The sequence below is a fragment of the Eleutherodactylus coqui genome, chromosome 1 (genome assembly GCF_035609145.1).
Source record: "Eleutherodactylus coqui strain aEleCoq1 chromosome 1, aEleCoq1.hap1, whole genome shotgun sequence".
NCBI lineage: Eukaryota > Metazoa > Chordata > Amphibia > Anura > Eleutherodactylidae > Eleutherodactylus > Eleutherodactylus coqui.
Genome location: NC_089837.1, coordinates 324694190 through 324711451, shown reverse-complemented (window position 1 = coordinate 324711451; position 17262 = coordinate 324694190). Strand labels below are relative to the sequence as shown.

The window sequence follows — 17262 nt, the reverse complement described above, 5'->3', positions numbered from 1 at the left end:
GGATCCGTATCCTGTCTGCAGTCAGTATATGTGAGCAGGTCTTGCAGCTCCTTACATTACAGGGATAGGTTCCTTTTTTGTGTGTCAGGGGGCAATGCACTCCTGATTATAAGTTCCTTAAGTTTGGAGGTTGTCTCTAACACCGAAGCGGGGGGGGGGGGGTCCGGGAATATGCTCATCCTTGTGTATAGTATGGTGGAGTTTCTTTGCGGTTTTTCTAAGGCCTAAGTACTAAAAAAAACCATCATACCCTACACAAGGATGACCGTTTGAAAATTATACTGGGAAGTATGAGAAATCTATAGCACAGATAACACTGCTTGCCTGGTGAAACCACCCAACACTAATTCAGGGACGATAAAACCTTCACTCCCTTATCAGTGACTATTATTTTATGTGCCAATTAATCACATCCATGTCTGTGCCTTGTCATAAGTATGTGTGTATACATATGGATGCCTCTTCAGATCCATTACATTTTGCTTTGATGAAGGACTCTGAGTAAGTCTGAAAGCTCACTATAACATTGTGTATTTTTGTTAGCCATTAAACGGTATCATATCTACAAGATTACTTGGTTTCTCTTGCTGGGAACAATCACATTATATACAATATATTACAGAAATGTATTACACATTTTTCTCTTTCATAGCTTGATTTTCATGAATCCAACTCTTGGACCTTTGCAATTCTGGGATGCATTATGGGTTGTGGGGATAACCGACTTTGTTGTGAAGTTTTTCTTCATGGGCCTGAAGTGCTTGATTCTCTTGGTGCCTTCTATTGTGATGTCACATAAATGCAAGGTAAACTACTAAAATATTTGATATGTGATAATTATGGTTGTAGCAAATCGGGATATAGAACTATCTATTACTCTTATGTTTTTGCTCTTTATTTAAAAGACTGAAACACTTTTCACTGTTCTTTTAAGGAGCTGTCTGAGTTTTGTTTTGGTTTTTTTTAATTCTTGCTCACAATGTGTAAAAATAGTAAAATAGATGGTATAGGCCGCCTGCACACAGCCGGATCGGATCCTGCTGCGAGAGTTTGTAAAAAGTGCAGTTATTCTTATACTACTTACTATATACTTGTATTACTATGGCAGAACATGAATAATTCGTTAGTCTATAGTGCAAGTCAGATGGAACAATGGAGTTTTTTTTTTTTTTTTTTTTCTACAGATCTTACAGTATTTTTGTTATATATTTGTGGTGCAATATCTTGATATATTGTAAAGACCATTCAAAAGGCTCTGCTTGGTATGCAGGGGATTATGTCCTGTATACAAAGTAAATTAACTATTTAATAAAAAAAGTGGTTCCTTCTTGGAAAGTGCCAGTCCTTACCACAGCTATTGGTACTTGACTATACCTTTCTGTTTTAGGGCTTTTGGTATATGTGTGTGGAAGAAATTTCACAGTATTATTGTACACTCGTCTCCACACCTGTCTGGTTCCGTTACCTGATCGATTATGGGGCTCAAACCAGTGGAGCGGAATGGCATTTTGGTATTCTGTTGGCTCTGCTCTACCTCATCATAAAAGTAAGTAAAAGTATGCCCGCTACAAGTTATATCTTCTGACATGAACTCCCTATATTCTTAATACGTTGTCAAGGTGTCAGGTGGCTATTTTAACTGCTTGTTAGACTCTTAGCGCAGGTACCTGAGACACTGGCTACTACAGGTAGTATAGGCAGTCCTCTCACAAACTGCTGTCACATTACAGTTTCGGTATATTTACATTAGCCTTGATCTTCACTTGCCTTATGCTTGTGAACGGCTTGTCTGCATTGCTATTGGGCAGAGTTTTGCCTGATTTGACGATCTATTAATGACCATTAATATATTTAACTTGCAGCGTACAGTATATCCACATTTAACATCCTTTTTTTTTCAACTTGAATATAGATTTATGTATGTATACTTTGATTATTGCGCTAGAATCTGATGCATTACAAGCTAACTGTCCCCTTTGCTTTTGGGTGGCTTAGTTAAGGCTATGTTCACATCTGCGTTCAGGAGTTTGGAGGTCCTATTGATTTCAATGAGAGCCGTGCTGGCCACAACACGGAGGTAAGAGCAGAGACTTTCGCTCCGACCTCTGTGTATTTGCAGTGCTGACTGCATGCGCCCACTCAGCTGATCGGTCGAGGTGCCAAGAGACAGACCCCAGCCAATCAACTATTGATGACCTATCCTGATGATGGGTCATCAATAGTTTTCTCCCTGGAAAACCCCTTTAGATTTATATGTAGATTAGATTTATAAAATGTATAGTGGTGACTGGACATCACAGTCTGTATATACAGATTAGTCGTAACATTAAAATTGCTGACGGGTGAAGGGAATAACATTGATTATCCCATGACAATCGCTCCTGTCAAATGGTGGAATGTATTGGGTAGGACGTGAGTAGTCAGTCCTGTAAGTTAATGTAATGGAAACACGACAAGTGAACAAGTGTAAGGATCTGAGCTACTTTTTCACGGTCCAAATTGCAATTGTTAGATGATTGGGTCAGGGCATCTGTAGTATGGCAGGTCATGTGAGGTGTTCTTGGTCTACATTGGCTAGTACCTACCAAAAGTGCTCAAAAGAAAGACAAAACTGAATCAGAGATGGAGTCAAGGTTCCCAAGGCTCATTTGTGTGCATGAAGGGTTCAGGCTGGTCCAATCCCACAAAAGAAGAAGATTGCTGAAAGGTTAGTGCCGGCTATGATGGAAAGATGTCTGAACACACCGTACATTGCAGGTTTCTGTGTAGCCACAGACCAGTCAGAGAGCCCATGCTGACCATTGTCAACCGGCAAAAGCACCTATATATGCACGTTGGCATCACAACCGGATCATGGAGCAGTGGAAGGAGGACATGTTGGACATCTGAGTGCTTTTGTGTCACTTACGGTATTGTTACTGTAGGAAGAAGACAAGCCTACATAGGCAGTGTGACGTTTAGCTAGAAGGCCTTGGGTCTTAACATTCATATGGAAGAGTATCCTGTAACGGCAGTGGGATCTTTCAGCACGATAATGCACCCCACCACACTGCAAAACATTGTTCAGGACTGGTTTTGAGGAGCATGACAAAGAATTAAAGGGGATTACTTGCCTCCAAATTTCCCAGATCTGAAACCAGTCCAGCATCTGTGCAATGTACTGGAAAAACAAGTCCAAACTATTGAGGCCGCACCTTGCAGAAATTAAAGGATCTACTGCTAATAACTAGGTGCCAGATACAAAACACCTTTTATATGCTTTATGTAGTCCACAGCTCAACAGGTCTGAGCTGTTCTGGCAGCATGAGCAAGAACTATAAAATATTAGGCACAGATGGTTTTTAATTTTATGGCTGAACAGTGTAAATGTGATGGAATATGCTTAAATATGTAAGATTTACCTTAATAATGTATTTGCCTGTGTATTTACTTGAAACAATATTATTAAAAAAGACAATTATAGTACACTACCTGTTTCTTTCCAGCTGTTTGTCGTTTTCGGACAATGGAAAACATCTGCTGATGTACTACGACTGTTCTTTACTCAGCCTGTAAGTAATTTTAAAATATTCATCATGCAAGACGGGAAACACCTCGCCCCTCAACACTTAAAACAATTCACACAGTGTTTTTTTTAAGGCCAAATACCCACGGATGGATAATTGCTGCGGGGTTCATGGTCATACACCCGCCATGAATCCTGCAGCAATAGCCGTCCATGGACCTGCCATGTTACCAGATTCTCCCCTGCCCAGGAGCTGAAATCAACCCACTTGTGAGGGAGAATCGCAGCATGTCTTATTCATCGCGGAAAGTCGCACGGACGGCTTCCATTGCAGTCAATGTAAGCTGTCCGTCCCGCGATACTCCACGCTGTGAGCACAGCAGAAGTATCGCGGGAAATCTCGTCACTGCCCAGCGCCGACAGAGACTCTTGCTGCAGATCCAGATAGGTGAGTATACGGTCGCTGGGGGTAGCCGGGTCTGATTCCACTGCCATATTTCGCAGGCAGAATCCGTCTGTGGGCAGCAGTCCTTAGCCTTTATGATAACACTTTATGGTTTTTAAGGCTTGTGTTTTTTGTTTTTTTTTGTTGGTCCGAAATCCTGCTGCCAGATGTTATTGTTCTTTAATCCAACCTGGCCACTTCTATCTCCAATTTTTTCTGAGCTGCGCCAGTTCTCTGGAATGCACTACCCCATACAATCGGGTTAATTCACAGATTTATTGATGTAGTTAGATCAGTTTTCTAGCATAAGCACAAAAAATATGGCTTCTTGGTTAAATGCCACATTTATGAAGCACCTGTGCCATAAATGTGGGTTGAGAAAAGCTGTGTGTGATGCGTTGATAAATCTATCACTCACATGGTGCATCAAAATTCCGAAATCTCTCCCTATGTATTCTCCCCTTTGCCTTCACCATTTGTATATATAGTGCACCTGGAAAGCCTTTAGACCCTTTTATTTTTTTCATATTTTCTTATGTTGTGGCCTTGTGCAAATTAAAAAGAAAATTCAAGTTTCTCCCCATTATTCCACAATTAATACCCCATAAAGACAAAAGTGAAAACAGGATGTTAGAAATCTTTTTATTTTTTTTTTATTTTTAAATGACAAATGAATTTCTAGCATTGACTCCAACTTTACTGTGCAGCAGCAGAAGATAGACTATTTGGAACTTCACAAGTATAGGTGCAAGCTGAGGTTCATAGGGCAGCTGGAGGGTAAGGGAGGGGAAAAACCCCTGTGACTTTTTGGAACTGCTTTTTAAGGAGATGTATGGCTCAACCACTTTGTCACCACTTCTGTGTGTTGAACATGCCCATCGTATCCCGGCCAGAGCCCCTCAACGTACCTTTGTTGCTGAGCTGTTTGACTATAAAGACAGAAATAAGGTCCAGGAACTCAACCATTGGCTGGATCCTTTTGAAGGTTGGAGGGCAAGAACTGTGGATATTTCCGGATTTCACTTTAGAAATGTAGTGGAAGCGACAAAAATCTGCAGAGTATCTGAAAAGAATGCTGCGCTCCAAGCAGCGCCCATTTGTCATGCTTTATCCTGCCAAATTGAAAGTAATTAAGGACAATTGCGTATATTTTTTTCAATAGACCAGAGGATGTGATCACATGGCCGGAGTAGAACTGGATGCTGTTTATGGTATGCTGAATGTCTCTGACTTGGCTGACCCGACATAGTTTCCTCTATAGTTGTTGAGCTCCCCCCCCCCCCCTCCTTATTTTGCTCTGTTTAAGGTTGGCCAACGCAGAAGCTGCATCTACCTGAGACTTGGGCCTAGACTCATGTTTTTTTCTATTTATTTGGTGTTTTTATGGTGGATCCACGGGTGTGCACTAAACTGTGGTGGGTCTCATCAAGGAAAATTGTGTGTGACTGCCTCTTTTTTTTGTCATTGGCGGATTTCCTGGATATTTTTCTGCCTGGTGTGATCCTCTGAGGAAACCCATTTTAAGGCATAATCACTGGTAGTGTTGTCAGATATGTACTTCATGGTGTGGCTGCCCCTGCTCATATGATACTATTTGTTGCCCCTCACAGGGAAGTTCTATGTCTTTTTCTTGTTCTCTGTCCTCTTAAGGTCCTTTTACACGGACCAATAATTTTTCGGATTCCTGTGATCCAGTGAGAATCTGAACAATTATCCTTTAGTGTAAATGTTTGCCCTGACTGAATGATAAATGAGAATTTGTTTGCTTCTCATTCGTTATTCAATTTTCTGCATACAGAAACTGAACGACGGCTCGGCCCATGTAAGCAGTCATTCATTTATGAATCCCCAGCTCCGCTCCACCTCTGTTCACTAGTGATACTTCTTCCTGTGTAGAACTACAAGAAGAGTTGTCACTGTGAACATTTGAATTGTAGGAAATGGACGCTCAGTCATTGACCAGGCTAAAGCTTTTGATCTGTAGAATGAAGGCACTTGTGGGGAAAGATAACTTTTTTTAAAAAATTTTTTAATTTTTTAAATTTATTTATTTTTTGTTTGCGACAGTTTTTTTTTAAATTTAATAGGTTCAAATTTTGTCTAATTCCCTAGTAACCAGCGTCAAAACTAATATCCATATCTCTGCACGGTTCTCCCTGGGTAGGGGTACATGATAAGGTTGCCCCTTGTCCCCTGCCTTATTCGCCCTAGCTGTTGAGCCCCTTACAAGTCAAGTGCTTGAGGCTCCAGCAGTAACCAGGTTTAAACTGCGTAATTATGTAGAGTGCATTGCATTATATGCTGATGGCATTCTTCTTTTCCTGCAAGATCTGGAGTCCTCTTAATTCTGTACTCTCCATTTTTGACACCTTTTTGGTCTCTGTTCTTGTGTTTAAGGTTAATTAGGACAAGACCGATCTGGCAATGAACTCTACCTGCTCTGATGAGCTGGATAGACCTGACAACCTATATTGTTATACATGTAGCTAAACGGGTCTCTATTTTTTATTACCCCAATCTGACCCTAAACACGCTGGGTCTCTCTTCCTCTAACTCGGATAGGTAGAATTAATCTATTGAAAATTACTGTTTAAAGCTTTTGTATATCCTCCATAACGCTCCCATTTTGGCCCTTAAGAGATTTTTCAGCACTCTCAAGATTGTACTCCGTGTATTATGGAGAGATTCTCCTCTTAATTAATTAGAGACCTTTTGTATTCCAGTGAACTGTAGAGAGGGTTGGCCTAACCCCATCTTTATTACTATATAGCCAGTCAATTGGTGTATGCTGGCTGGTGGTAATCCCCATCTGGAACATAGTGGTGGGTCCTAAGCAAAATCCGCAGGGGCTGTTGCTACGAGGTCTCTTTTCCCCTTATCTCCCACCTACCCCTATGAAGGAACACTCAAGGTGTGGCATACTGCCCTTCACTTCTCTCCTGAAGAAGAGGCTGGGTGTAAGTACTGTGTAACTTGCATCTGACGCATTTACAACGTTTTACAGAATCCGCATTCTGGAGGCTCCACGGTATAACTCTTCTCTTTGATGTAGGGAGTGAAGGTACTTTCTGTACATTTTTGCAGCTAACTTATTGTATACCAGAGAACTCCTATTTCCGGTAATGTCAGCAGCGGCATGCTGTTACAGCCCAGTTCAATGGACTGGCCATATCTCTTTCCAGAACCTACCTAGAGGGCTTAGCAGAAATGTCAAATCTTATGAAATTCCTCAGGTTTTTACAGTCACCTAATGCAAAATCTTGCTCCATTAAAGGAGAAGACCCTTCAGAAGTGGATCTCTGATATTCCAGAGTTGGAGAAAAGTGGGGACATATTGGTTGGCTCTGGCTTCCCTCTGGGGGAGTGTCAGAGATAAATTGGTCCAGGTTAAATTTTTACATAGAATCTACTATATTCCTTCTCGTTGACATGCGGTGGGTTTGTCTCCCCCAGCAATTTTCCTGCAGTGGTTGACTGAAGCTACGATCAGGCATATGTTTTTGGAATGTAGTACTTTTTAGAGGATGACTGGCATGATCTTGTATTTATGGAATCTTTCTTGTGCGCCCCAAGAATCATGCACCCCAAGGTCTGTCTCTTTGGGTTTGTGGGGAATATCACGGTAACTACGACAAACCACACCCTGTGTAAGCTTTGGCTCTTTTATACTAAAAATGGTCATTCTACTGAATTGGGAGAACCCTAGCAGGCCAACTAAAGCTGTCTGGATTCAAGTGGTTAATAACCTAGTACCCCCTGTATAAATTGACGTATTTGGCCAGGGGTTTCCGTTCAAAGTTTGACAAAATCTGCGGTTGCTGGTTGAACTGTCCTGTTAAACAGTCCAACCTAGAGCAATTAGACACCTCTGTTGCTGTAAGTGTATCCGCTTGCTAGAATCCTACTTTTCATTATTGTTTTTTTTTCTTCTAGAAGTCTCACTGTGAGCATTTCTGTGTTTTTCCCTTGTTACTCCCAGACTCCTCTTTTAGGACTCTTCACCTTTTTGGCTTTTGACACAAAAAATGTAATGGAACTGCTACAAATTGTGAATTTATTTCTATAACGTTAAATACACAACTTTTAATGTTTTGCTTATTATAATATTTTCAAGTACTGTATTAATGTGATACGACTCTGATTCTGTGCGTTGCTATGTTTCGTGGTTTTGTTTTCTTGTTTGTATGATTTGATCGCTCCTTTAAAAAACATGTGTGAATATATTTTGCTCCATTCAGCTTTCCATCAGCCCTGACCAGTCTTCCTATTCCAGCAGCTGACAAACACCCCCACAGTATGATTCTGCCACCATCAGGCTACCCTATAGGGATGGTATTGGGCAGGTGATGAGCGCTGCCTGGTTTCCTGCAGACATAACGCTTAGCCTTGAGGCCAAAAAGTTCAATCTTTGTTTCATCAGACCACAGAATGCTGTTTTTCACAGTCTGAGTCCTTTTGTGGCTTTTGGCAAACTCCAGGTGGGTTTTCACATGTCTTTTGCTGAGGAGAGGCTTCTTTCTGGCCACTTTGCCATGAAGCCCAGATTGCTGGAGTGCTGCAGTGAGGGTTGACTATCTGCACACAGGATCTTTTGGGGCTCAACCAGCATGACCATTGGGTAGTTGGACACCTCTTACCAAGGCCCTCCTCCCCCAATTACTTAGTTTGGTAGGTCAACAGCTCTAAAAAAAAGTTATGGTTGTTACAAACTTCTTCCATTTAAGTATCATGGAGGCCGCTGTGCTCATGGGAACTTTCAGTGCAGTAGAATTTTTATTTTTTTTGTAGCCTTCTCTAGATTTGTCTAAATGTGCTGCCATTGTGCACTAATCGTTCATCGCTCATTTCTAGCAAGTGAGAAATGAGCGATGAGCCTTATCAGTGCCGCATGCTGATTTTTCTCAGCACGCTACACTAATGGCATTCTTTCAGCTTATATCCCGCTGAGACTTCCCAGCAGTATACCAGCTGAAAGCACCGATAACCAAGGAGCTGTCAGTGCTCCTGCTGTTTCTTGGAGCTATTAACTCAGTGGGACACTGCAAGAACAAAGCAGCTGTTTGCATATACAAAACAGCTGCTTTGTTCTGAGTTAGGCCACCTGCAAATGGGCGGAAATTCCACGGCGGGATTCCCTGCAGAATTTCCGCCCGTACACGCCTGCATAGGATTGCATTACAATACGCAATCCTATGCAGACGGCCTTGGTTTGCGCAAAATTCCACACAGAAAACAAACTGCGGCATGGTCTATTTCTGTGCAGGGCTCGCAGAGCCCCGCACAGAAACGTCACTGCCCGGCAGCCGGCAGATGAAAAAGCGGGAGCGGGTGAGTTCCGCGCTGCTCTCTGCAGGCGCTCGGGTCGGGTCCTGCTGCAAGAATTCTTGCAGCCGGATCCGACCCGGCCGTCTGCAGGCGGCCAAAACAGCAATGTCCCACTCCGCCTGCATAACTCTTTAACTAATTAGCTACTTAAGAGTTATGCAAAAGATGCTCAATTGTCACTCAAACTGTAGTTTGAGCAATTTGAGTGACCATCTTTCAGTCTGAATGCACCTTTAGTTTTGACTCTGATATGCATTGTGAGTTGTGAGACCTTTTTATAGACAGAAAAGCTTGACTTTTTTTTTTTTTTTTTTTAATTTGCACAAGACCGCAGTATAACAATATCTAAAAAAGTAACAAGGTCTGAAGACTTTCTGGACCCACTGCATACCTTCTAATGGTCATGCATCCACAACCTGAATGACAAATTTATGCCATATGGTTGTTTACCATTAAGGAGATCAAGCTGACACTGGTTTGGCTTGATCCTACTGAAGTATCAGGTAGTTGAAAAGCCCCTGTGCAGGGAATAAGCGGATTGTTATGGCACCCGGTGGCTTGACTTTAGCCTCCAGGTCTGCCAGCTATGAGCTACGGTGGCCTATGAGCTTCATCCTCTGGCTGACCAAATAGGCTTTCCAATGCATTACAATACTGATGTATAGTAGTGCATTAAACCTTTGCCTGACTGAACAAGAGAAGAATGTTATCACATTATTTTTTATTTTTTTTTGCGCATTGAACCCTGTAAAAATTAAATCCAAAAAACAAATGGCAGATTTCCCCCCCCCCCCCCAATTTCCTTAAAAGAAAATATAATCAGTTATACAGTACATAATATGTACCCAAAAATGATGCCATTAAAAAAATACAACTTGTCCTGCAAAAAACAAGGCCTCATACAGCTATGTCGATGAAAAAATTGAGTTATGGCTCTTACAATGCGATGATCAAAAAAACCTGAAAAATGTATTTGGTCATTAAGGTGCAAACAGGCTTCGTCACTAAGAGGCTTGTTTCTTTTTGTTTTAGTTGTTTTTTTACTGGCTTTTCCTGTATTGTAGCATCTCTTACATTTATGTTTTCTATCTCTATTGTTGGCATCCTTACTATGCAAGCAATTGTTTAAGGCCCTTTAACACAGCACGATTATTTGCAGAATGTGCACCAATTGACAGAGCTGCTGCAGCGGCCATGTGTCGCGTTGTGTATGGAACATATTAACCATCTAGTGGAATGTGTTTCCCGATGTCTAAAATCATTGATCTCCCAAAAAGTGGCCCCTAACCCGTTATTGAGTAGGTGATCCTAATACAGTGATCATTCCGTGTATGTGTCACTGTCTGATACTAAATACTTTGCATATAAGTACTACTATAGATATATAAAGTGTTTCCTGCATTTAGTTGATGAACTTCACTTTGTCCTACAGAATTATGGCGTGGCTGCAACCAAAAGACAGTGTTCAGAAGCTGGAGACATCTGTGCAATATGTCAAGCAGAATTCACAAAACCGACTGTTCTCATATGCCAGGTAATAAAGAGACACTTGAGCTGTGTGTATTTGTAACAGATCCTAATGGATCCCGTTGACCTTCAAAGTGGGTCTTTACCATTGCTTTTGTGTAATCAAATACAATCACCAGAGCCTTTGCTCTGTTCACACTAGTAGCATTGTTTCAATTGGGTCAATGACAATGTCATTGCTTTCATTAAATGGATTGTCCACCCTAGGTGCATAATGTTCAATTATGTGTTACACCTTAGAATAATCCGCTTACCAATAAATTCAAATTAGAAGTTCTCTACCATTTTCCTTATCTGTGAAGCTACACCCGTTTTACCTTTCATTAATCCCTGCCAGTGCATTGCTCCATCCATAGTATGGCAGCACATGGAGTTTCCTCTGTGCCTGCACAAGTCCTTGACTGTCAGAAGACTAGTGCATGCAGTAGCTTTCATTGGCGATTGTGGACAAGCATCTCTTGGGTGATCCTTCATATGCAGCCATATTATGGACAGAACAGCAAACTATAAAGGGGAGATGGACGTGTGAAATGTGTGGTTTCGCAGAGAACGTCTGAAAGGAATTTATTAGTAAGTCAACTAATCTGAAGTTTAGCACACATCTGGATATTGTGAACCTAAAGTGGCTTTAATGAAAGCAATGATGTTTTGACAGTTCCATCACAAGACAGATCCCTACGGTGACTCGCAGACACTATTGACTTGTGTTGTGCTGTTCTTGCCAGCATACTGATATGGAAGCTCTTAGAGGGTCTGTCACAAGTCTAACTGCTGAGACCCCACCAATCATGAGAACTGGAGCAGCGGTTTTGTGTGTGCAGTATTGCTCCATTAACTTCTACAGGACTTCTGAGGATGGCAAAGTACAAGCTTTCTATCTGACAAGCCCATACAAATTAATGGAACAGTAGTGTGCATGTATTACCACCACTCCATTCATTCTGAGATGTTATTGACCCCCATTTTCATGATTGGTGTAGGTGGTCAGACCCCTACTGATCAGATACTTAATTTTGTGCAAGAACCCATTTAATGGAAATGTAGCAGAGGAAATTCACTGGCTGGAGGGAGACAGGCTCTTTTGGCACCCAAAGCAAACCTAGCAAAATGGACAATGACCCCCCCCCCCCCCCCTCCCCATAATGTTGGCTATAGTGAAGACCAAAATGCAGTTCAAGAAGTGGTTTTGTAGTTTTCTCACAAAACTTGCTCTTTTCCACTTTCTCTGATTCAGTTATACTTTTGGTCAAGTAGAGACTTAAAAACCTCTTAATCAGCATGTTTCTTTAGGGATACCAGTTATAAGATTGTATAAGATCTTTGCTGGAAATTTACATTCCTGGCCTGCCTTTTTCTCTGCTTAGTACTGCAGTGAAGAGACTGCAGATCTCCAGTAGCGCCACATCCCATTCGTTCTGCATATTCGTCGAAATCCCCAAATATTGCACATTGTAAAATCAATCACCTCGATCTTAAATCCTGGAAAACCCCCTTTAACAAACTTTGAGCCATTTAAGTACATTTTACTATACATTTTGCTTATGTCATTATGACCTAAACGTTGTCTTCTTGTTCCAGCACATATTCTGCGAGGAGTGCATTGCTCTCTGGTTCAATAGAGAGAAGACCTGTCCTCTGTGCCGGACTGTGATATCCAGCCATAACTACAAGTGGAAAGATGGAGCCACGTCTCTGCAACTGCGGCTGTTTTAGTCTTAAGTCTCCTTTCTTATTCTTATAATGCTAAATGAATTTCCATCATTCATCTTGGATTTTGTTTTTTCTTTTGGGGCATAGATTTACTTTTAAGAAAATGTAGCTGATTTGCTCAGATTAAGGGCTAGATGTTAATAGGTTTGCATTGTTTTTTTTCTTTTTTGTGAGTTGGTTTACTCTCCTTTCTTTTTCCTCTATGCAAATGTCACGCTTTTATACAAGAGCTAATGGTACAAAGCCAAACATCTTTTTTTCAAATGCATACAACGTTCTTCTGCCTCTTATACTGTATTTATATTATAAGAAGGATAGAACACGTTTCTTGCCAGTGCTTCTAAAGCCGGTTGGATTATTTCAAGGCAGACCAATCACTGCATAGATGTATGTATATCACTCTACAAATTGATTTACCATGAAAGCAGCGTTCCAATTTCAGCAAATGCAGCTTATTCTTCCGCTAATGAAAACTTAGATAAACTTTTAAATATAACTTAAGGCTTCCATTTTCTAACCACAAGCAGAATATGAAAATCTGATGACCACACAGGTGTATCTGGTTACCATAGGCAGTTCTGATGGCTGTATGATAACAAGCCTTGCATCGGTGTGATCATGAGGGTTTTCATTTACTGATCTGGAAAGCTTTAAGGAATTGCTAGACATTGTATAATGAAAAGTAGTTCAGTTTCTGAAATGGGTTCTGTCATTGGGAAAACAAAAATTCAATACTTACCTATGCTAGCCCCCCCCATCTCCGTCGGTCTTCTTACCGCATCTTTTTCCCGCTGATCTTCTCCTGCAGTCTGCCGAGTCACCTGCCTGCAGCCAGCCAAATCCTCTTTCGGTGATAAAGCGTCGATTCTCTGCAGTTTTTTTTCCTGCAGTGCAATGTACACTGTCACCAGTGACCTAATGTTCACAGCCTAACAGGGAGTGCCGAGCTATTGCCAAGACTGCGTGTGCGCTGTCTCCCTGCAATAGTATAAGAAGTCTCGTGGCGAGACAGTGCGCATGCACAATCTCAGCAATAGCCTGGCATTCCCTGGTAGGCAGTGAATGTTATGTCACTAGTAACGTAACCTACACTGACCTGCCAGAAGAAGAATGCAGAGAATGGACACGTAACGAGAAGAGGAGAATCCGGCTGGCTTGCAGTGAGGTGACTCGGGGGTCTGGAGAAGATCAGCGAGGAGAAGATGCAGTAAGATGACTGCTTGGGGAGGAATGGGTAAGTATTATTTATTTATTTATTTTTTTTAACAGAACCCCTTTAATATCCTGAATAAACGTTATTTGCCGAGACTTGAGTACCCTTTTAATCTAACACTGGCTGTTACTGGGGTACACCTGATTGTATGGATAGTTATACTACAGGCCCCCATACTATTGGAAAAAAGACGTCCAAACCCACTGATTTCAGCTCAACCAGATGACTGTGAGAGGTGAGGTGGGGATCAGGCATGCTGAATTTCAACACCTGATCCACTTGTTCCGCATAGAGGTACAAGACCTTTCTGACTGCTTCTTTCTCCACTATCCCCATTCAAAGCACATGAACCCTCTGCTGAACAGAGCTATCATGTATATGGGAGAGCCAGGACAAATGGCTGTTGGCTGAACACTGGTCTTAAGGTGCCCATACATCTTCAATAGTAAAACTGCTAATAAGTGATCAGTGTGGCCTGACGTAATTTAAAAAAAAAAAATTATTTTGTGTGCGCAGGTATGGAACTCTCTCTGCTGTAAGAACGACCTCCTCTTTTCTTGCCCTTTTATACTAAAACTAAAGTTTGTTTTTTTCCAGCTTACTTGCATGCTTTTCTTAGAAATACACCCCATTCTTGTATATGGTATCCTCATTTAGAGTAGTGTGACTTGGAATCCACTATAGGAAAACAGATTTTTGCATTCCATTATCTTCTTTTAAACCTGGTTTCAGACAAGCATATTGTAACACGTCTGTAATACGGATTTGTCTTATAGGTAGCATTACAACCATAAGTATTTGCCTCCATATTTACTGTCATTTTTATTTTCAACTGGGCAAATACTGATCCGTAGTTGTCCAATAGAAAAGATCAGCAAGGTAGAAGCAAAAGTGAGTCATCCTGCATTTTTGTAATGTCCGTGAATACGCCCATGTGAATAGATACATAGATTTACTTCAGCTCTGTATTATGGTCTGTAAAACACCAAATAGAGTTAAAATATGCTAGTTTGAAAGCGGCTTGAGAGTGAATCTATGTCAAAAGGCAGATTAGTGATAGTTGCATACAGACAGTCAAAAGTGCCGTTTTCATTAACCAAAACACATTTTGGATGTACTTGAATTAAAAGGTTAAAGAGGCTGTCTGATCACGGCAATTACTTTTTAAATGATCAGGAAGCTGCTTTTGGCCCTAAATGTGTCTACTGCAGTGGAAATGTTGTTAATTGCTGGCAATTCAAATAATTTTAGACAATACACTGGCCAGCAACGCGAGAGCTGTTTTTTTTTGTTTTCTTAAATGCTCTCCTCTCCAATGAAGGTGGGCACTCATTGTCAAAAAAAAAAAATCAAGCATCTAGAAGTTGTCAGAATTAAACGAAACTCTGTGTACGGTTGTAATAGTGATATAAGTAAGTGATTAAATTACAGAGCAAAAGGATAATTTATTGTGGAAAACAACACTTGACGGGAGGCTCTAGCACCCTGTTGTACCGCCTCTAGCTTGGATACAAGATATGATACGGGAAGGCACAGAGGTTTACAGATTCCGTATGGTATTCTGTGGCATGTTGGTCCACTTGTGCTGCAACTGCACCTCTAGATCGTGCAAACATTTAGGCTGTTGAAGACTCTGGCCCAGATGATCCCGTACATTTTCTATTGGCAGTAAATCTGGCAACCGGGCAGGCCACAGAATTGTGGCAATGTTGTGCAGGCATTCTTTTGACACCCTTGCTGTGTGCGGGCAAACATTATCCTGCTGGAAAATGCCTTTTGGAAGCCACCATGAGAGGAACACATGTGGCTGCAGGATGTCCTGAACATATCGCTGAGCTGTCATTGTCCCCTGTACCAATACTAGGGGGTCACCAACTGTCTTTAGTGATGGCCCCCCCAGATCATCAAACTTGAAGTGGGGACTATATGCCACTACACTGCAAAGGCAGGACTGAGGCGCTTCCCTATAGGTCTCCAGAAATGAACACAGCTGTCATCAGTGCCCAAACTAATCCTGGATTCGTGACTGAAGACATCGCAGTTCCACTCTGTAGCAGTCAACTTTTGTTGTTCACGACAATACTGCAAACAGAGGCGACAGTGGCTAGGTGTCAAAGGCTGTATATGTAATGGGTGGCATGAGATCAAATGTCCTTCAGCCAAGTGCCTGGATATGGTTCCAACAGACGCAGTGCCTGTAACTATGGTGTCATCTGTCTCTAGATGGTGGACAACAAAACCGTTGAATATGCTCGTACTTGTCAGATGATCCTCTCTCCTGGTGGTATGTCAAGAGCGTCCTGAGCCTGATCACTTTTGGTGCATGCCCTCACGCATCCACTGGTCCCAACACCTCTTAATAGCCTGGTCAGAACGGCCCACGGGGCGGGCAATTTGTCCATACAACCATCCAGCTTCTCGCATTCCAATAATGTGCTCACTCTAAAACTCCTAACTGGGAAAAATCTCTTTTTGATTGCGTCGTAGAGGCGTCTAGTGGTCAGCAAGCTCTATGCAAGAGGGAAAACAGATCTAATACACTCAAATAGCCCCTGAGAGCATTTTCATAGTTCAGGGGTAGAACCAGGTTTAAGGCCTCAGGTGGCAAGACCGTTCATGTAATCGCCCCACAACTCTAATAATTTGCTTATCTGAGACGTAACTGCATGCCGAGTTTTTGCAGCAAAAACAACAATTCTAGGTGCTTGAGTTTTTTTTTTCCCATTTTTTTTTTTCTTTTTAACAATGAGTATTAGGACATATAGATGTCATATACAAAGTATATGAAAAGGGGGTCATTCAGAGACCAGACCTTAAATCTGCTAAAAGGTGGTCATATTTAGACATGGCTACAATTGTATTATTGCTCACCAATGGTATATTTTTGGTGCGTTAATAGAAACCGACATTTTAAGGTTGGATTTTAGCTCAGTTTGTACCACTCTACGGTATGTTTATGTAAAAACAAAAACCAAAGCACAGCCATTCTCATGTTTCTTTTTACATCTGTAAATGCTGCACCTTCCATTGTGTCCTGAGTAGGCCACACCAGCATTGTAGTAGGTTCTACATGGAACTGCGTCATTTCTACATTGGATGAGAAGAATCCTTGATTTAATAGCTGGCATCCAGCCAAAGAGATTGTGTATGACTTTTCTGCCACCTATGCTAAAACCTTGTTTATACAAGAAGAATGATTTATACAAGTCATCTGGAAGCATATTTTGTATCGGCCTTTGTTGTCTAGCTTGCAACACAAGGTATTCTTTAAAAAAAAAAAAAAAAAAAACTAAAAAAAATTTTGCAATTTCCTTCTTTTCTCATTCAATGCATGCATTATGTACAGAGAATCGATTTGCTTATTTATAAAACTGCTTAATAAATTTGTTACTTGGGATGTCTGACTGCTTTTGTATGTAATTTTTTTTTTTTTTTTTTTTTTTTAGAACTGTTAAACTAGACTAAATTGTGTAAAAGAAAAGAATATACCTACTTCAGGGTCTCCCCATCCAGCGCTGGAAGTTCGGTACCCACTGC

At 41.3% G+C, this 17262-nt stretch overlaps 1 protein-coding gene across 1 annotated transcript in view; it reads left to right on the top strand.

Moving 5' to 3' along the window:
* Window positions 1–17122, top strand: part of RNFT1 (ring finger protein, transmembrane 1) — a 31346-nt gene extending 14224 nt beyond the window's left edge. Inside the window, exons 5-9 of the mRNA XM_066575094.1 lie at window positions 653–806; window positions 1388–1546; window positions 3486–3551; window positions 10708–10809; window positions 12381–17122. Of these exons, the coding sequence (XP_066431191.1) occupies window positions 653–806; window positions 1388–1546; window positions 3486–3551; window positions 10708–10809; window positions 12381–12515 (616 nt within the window). The 3' untranslated portion in view covers window positions 12516–17122. The remainder of the gene's footprint in view (window positions 1–652; window positions 807–1387; window positions 1547–3485; window positions 3552–10707; window positions 10810–12380) is intronic.
* Window positions 17123–17262: the final 140 nt, after the last annotated feature.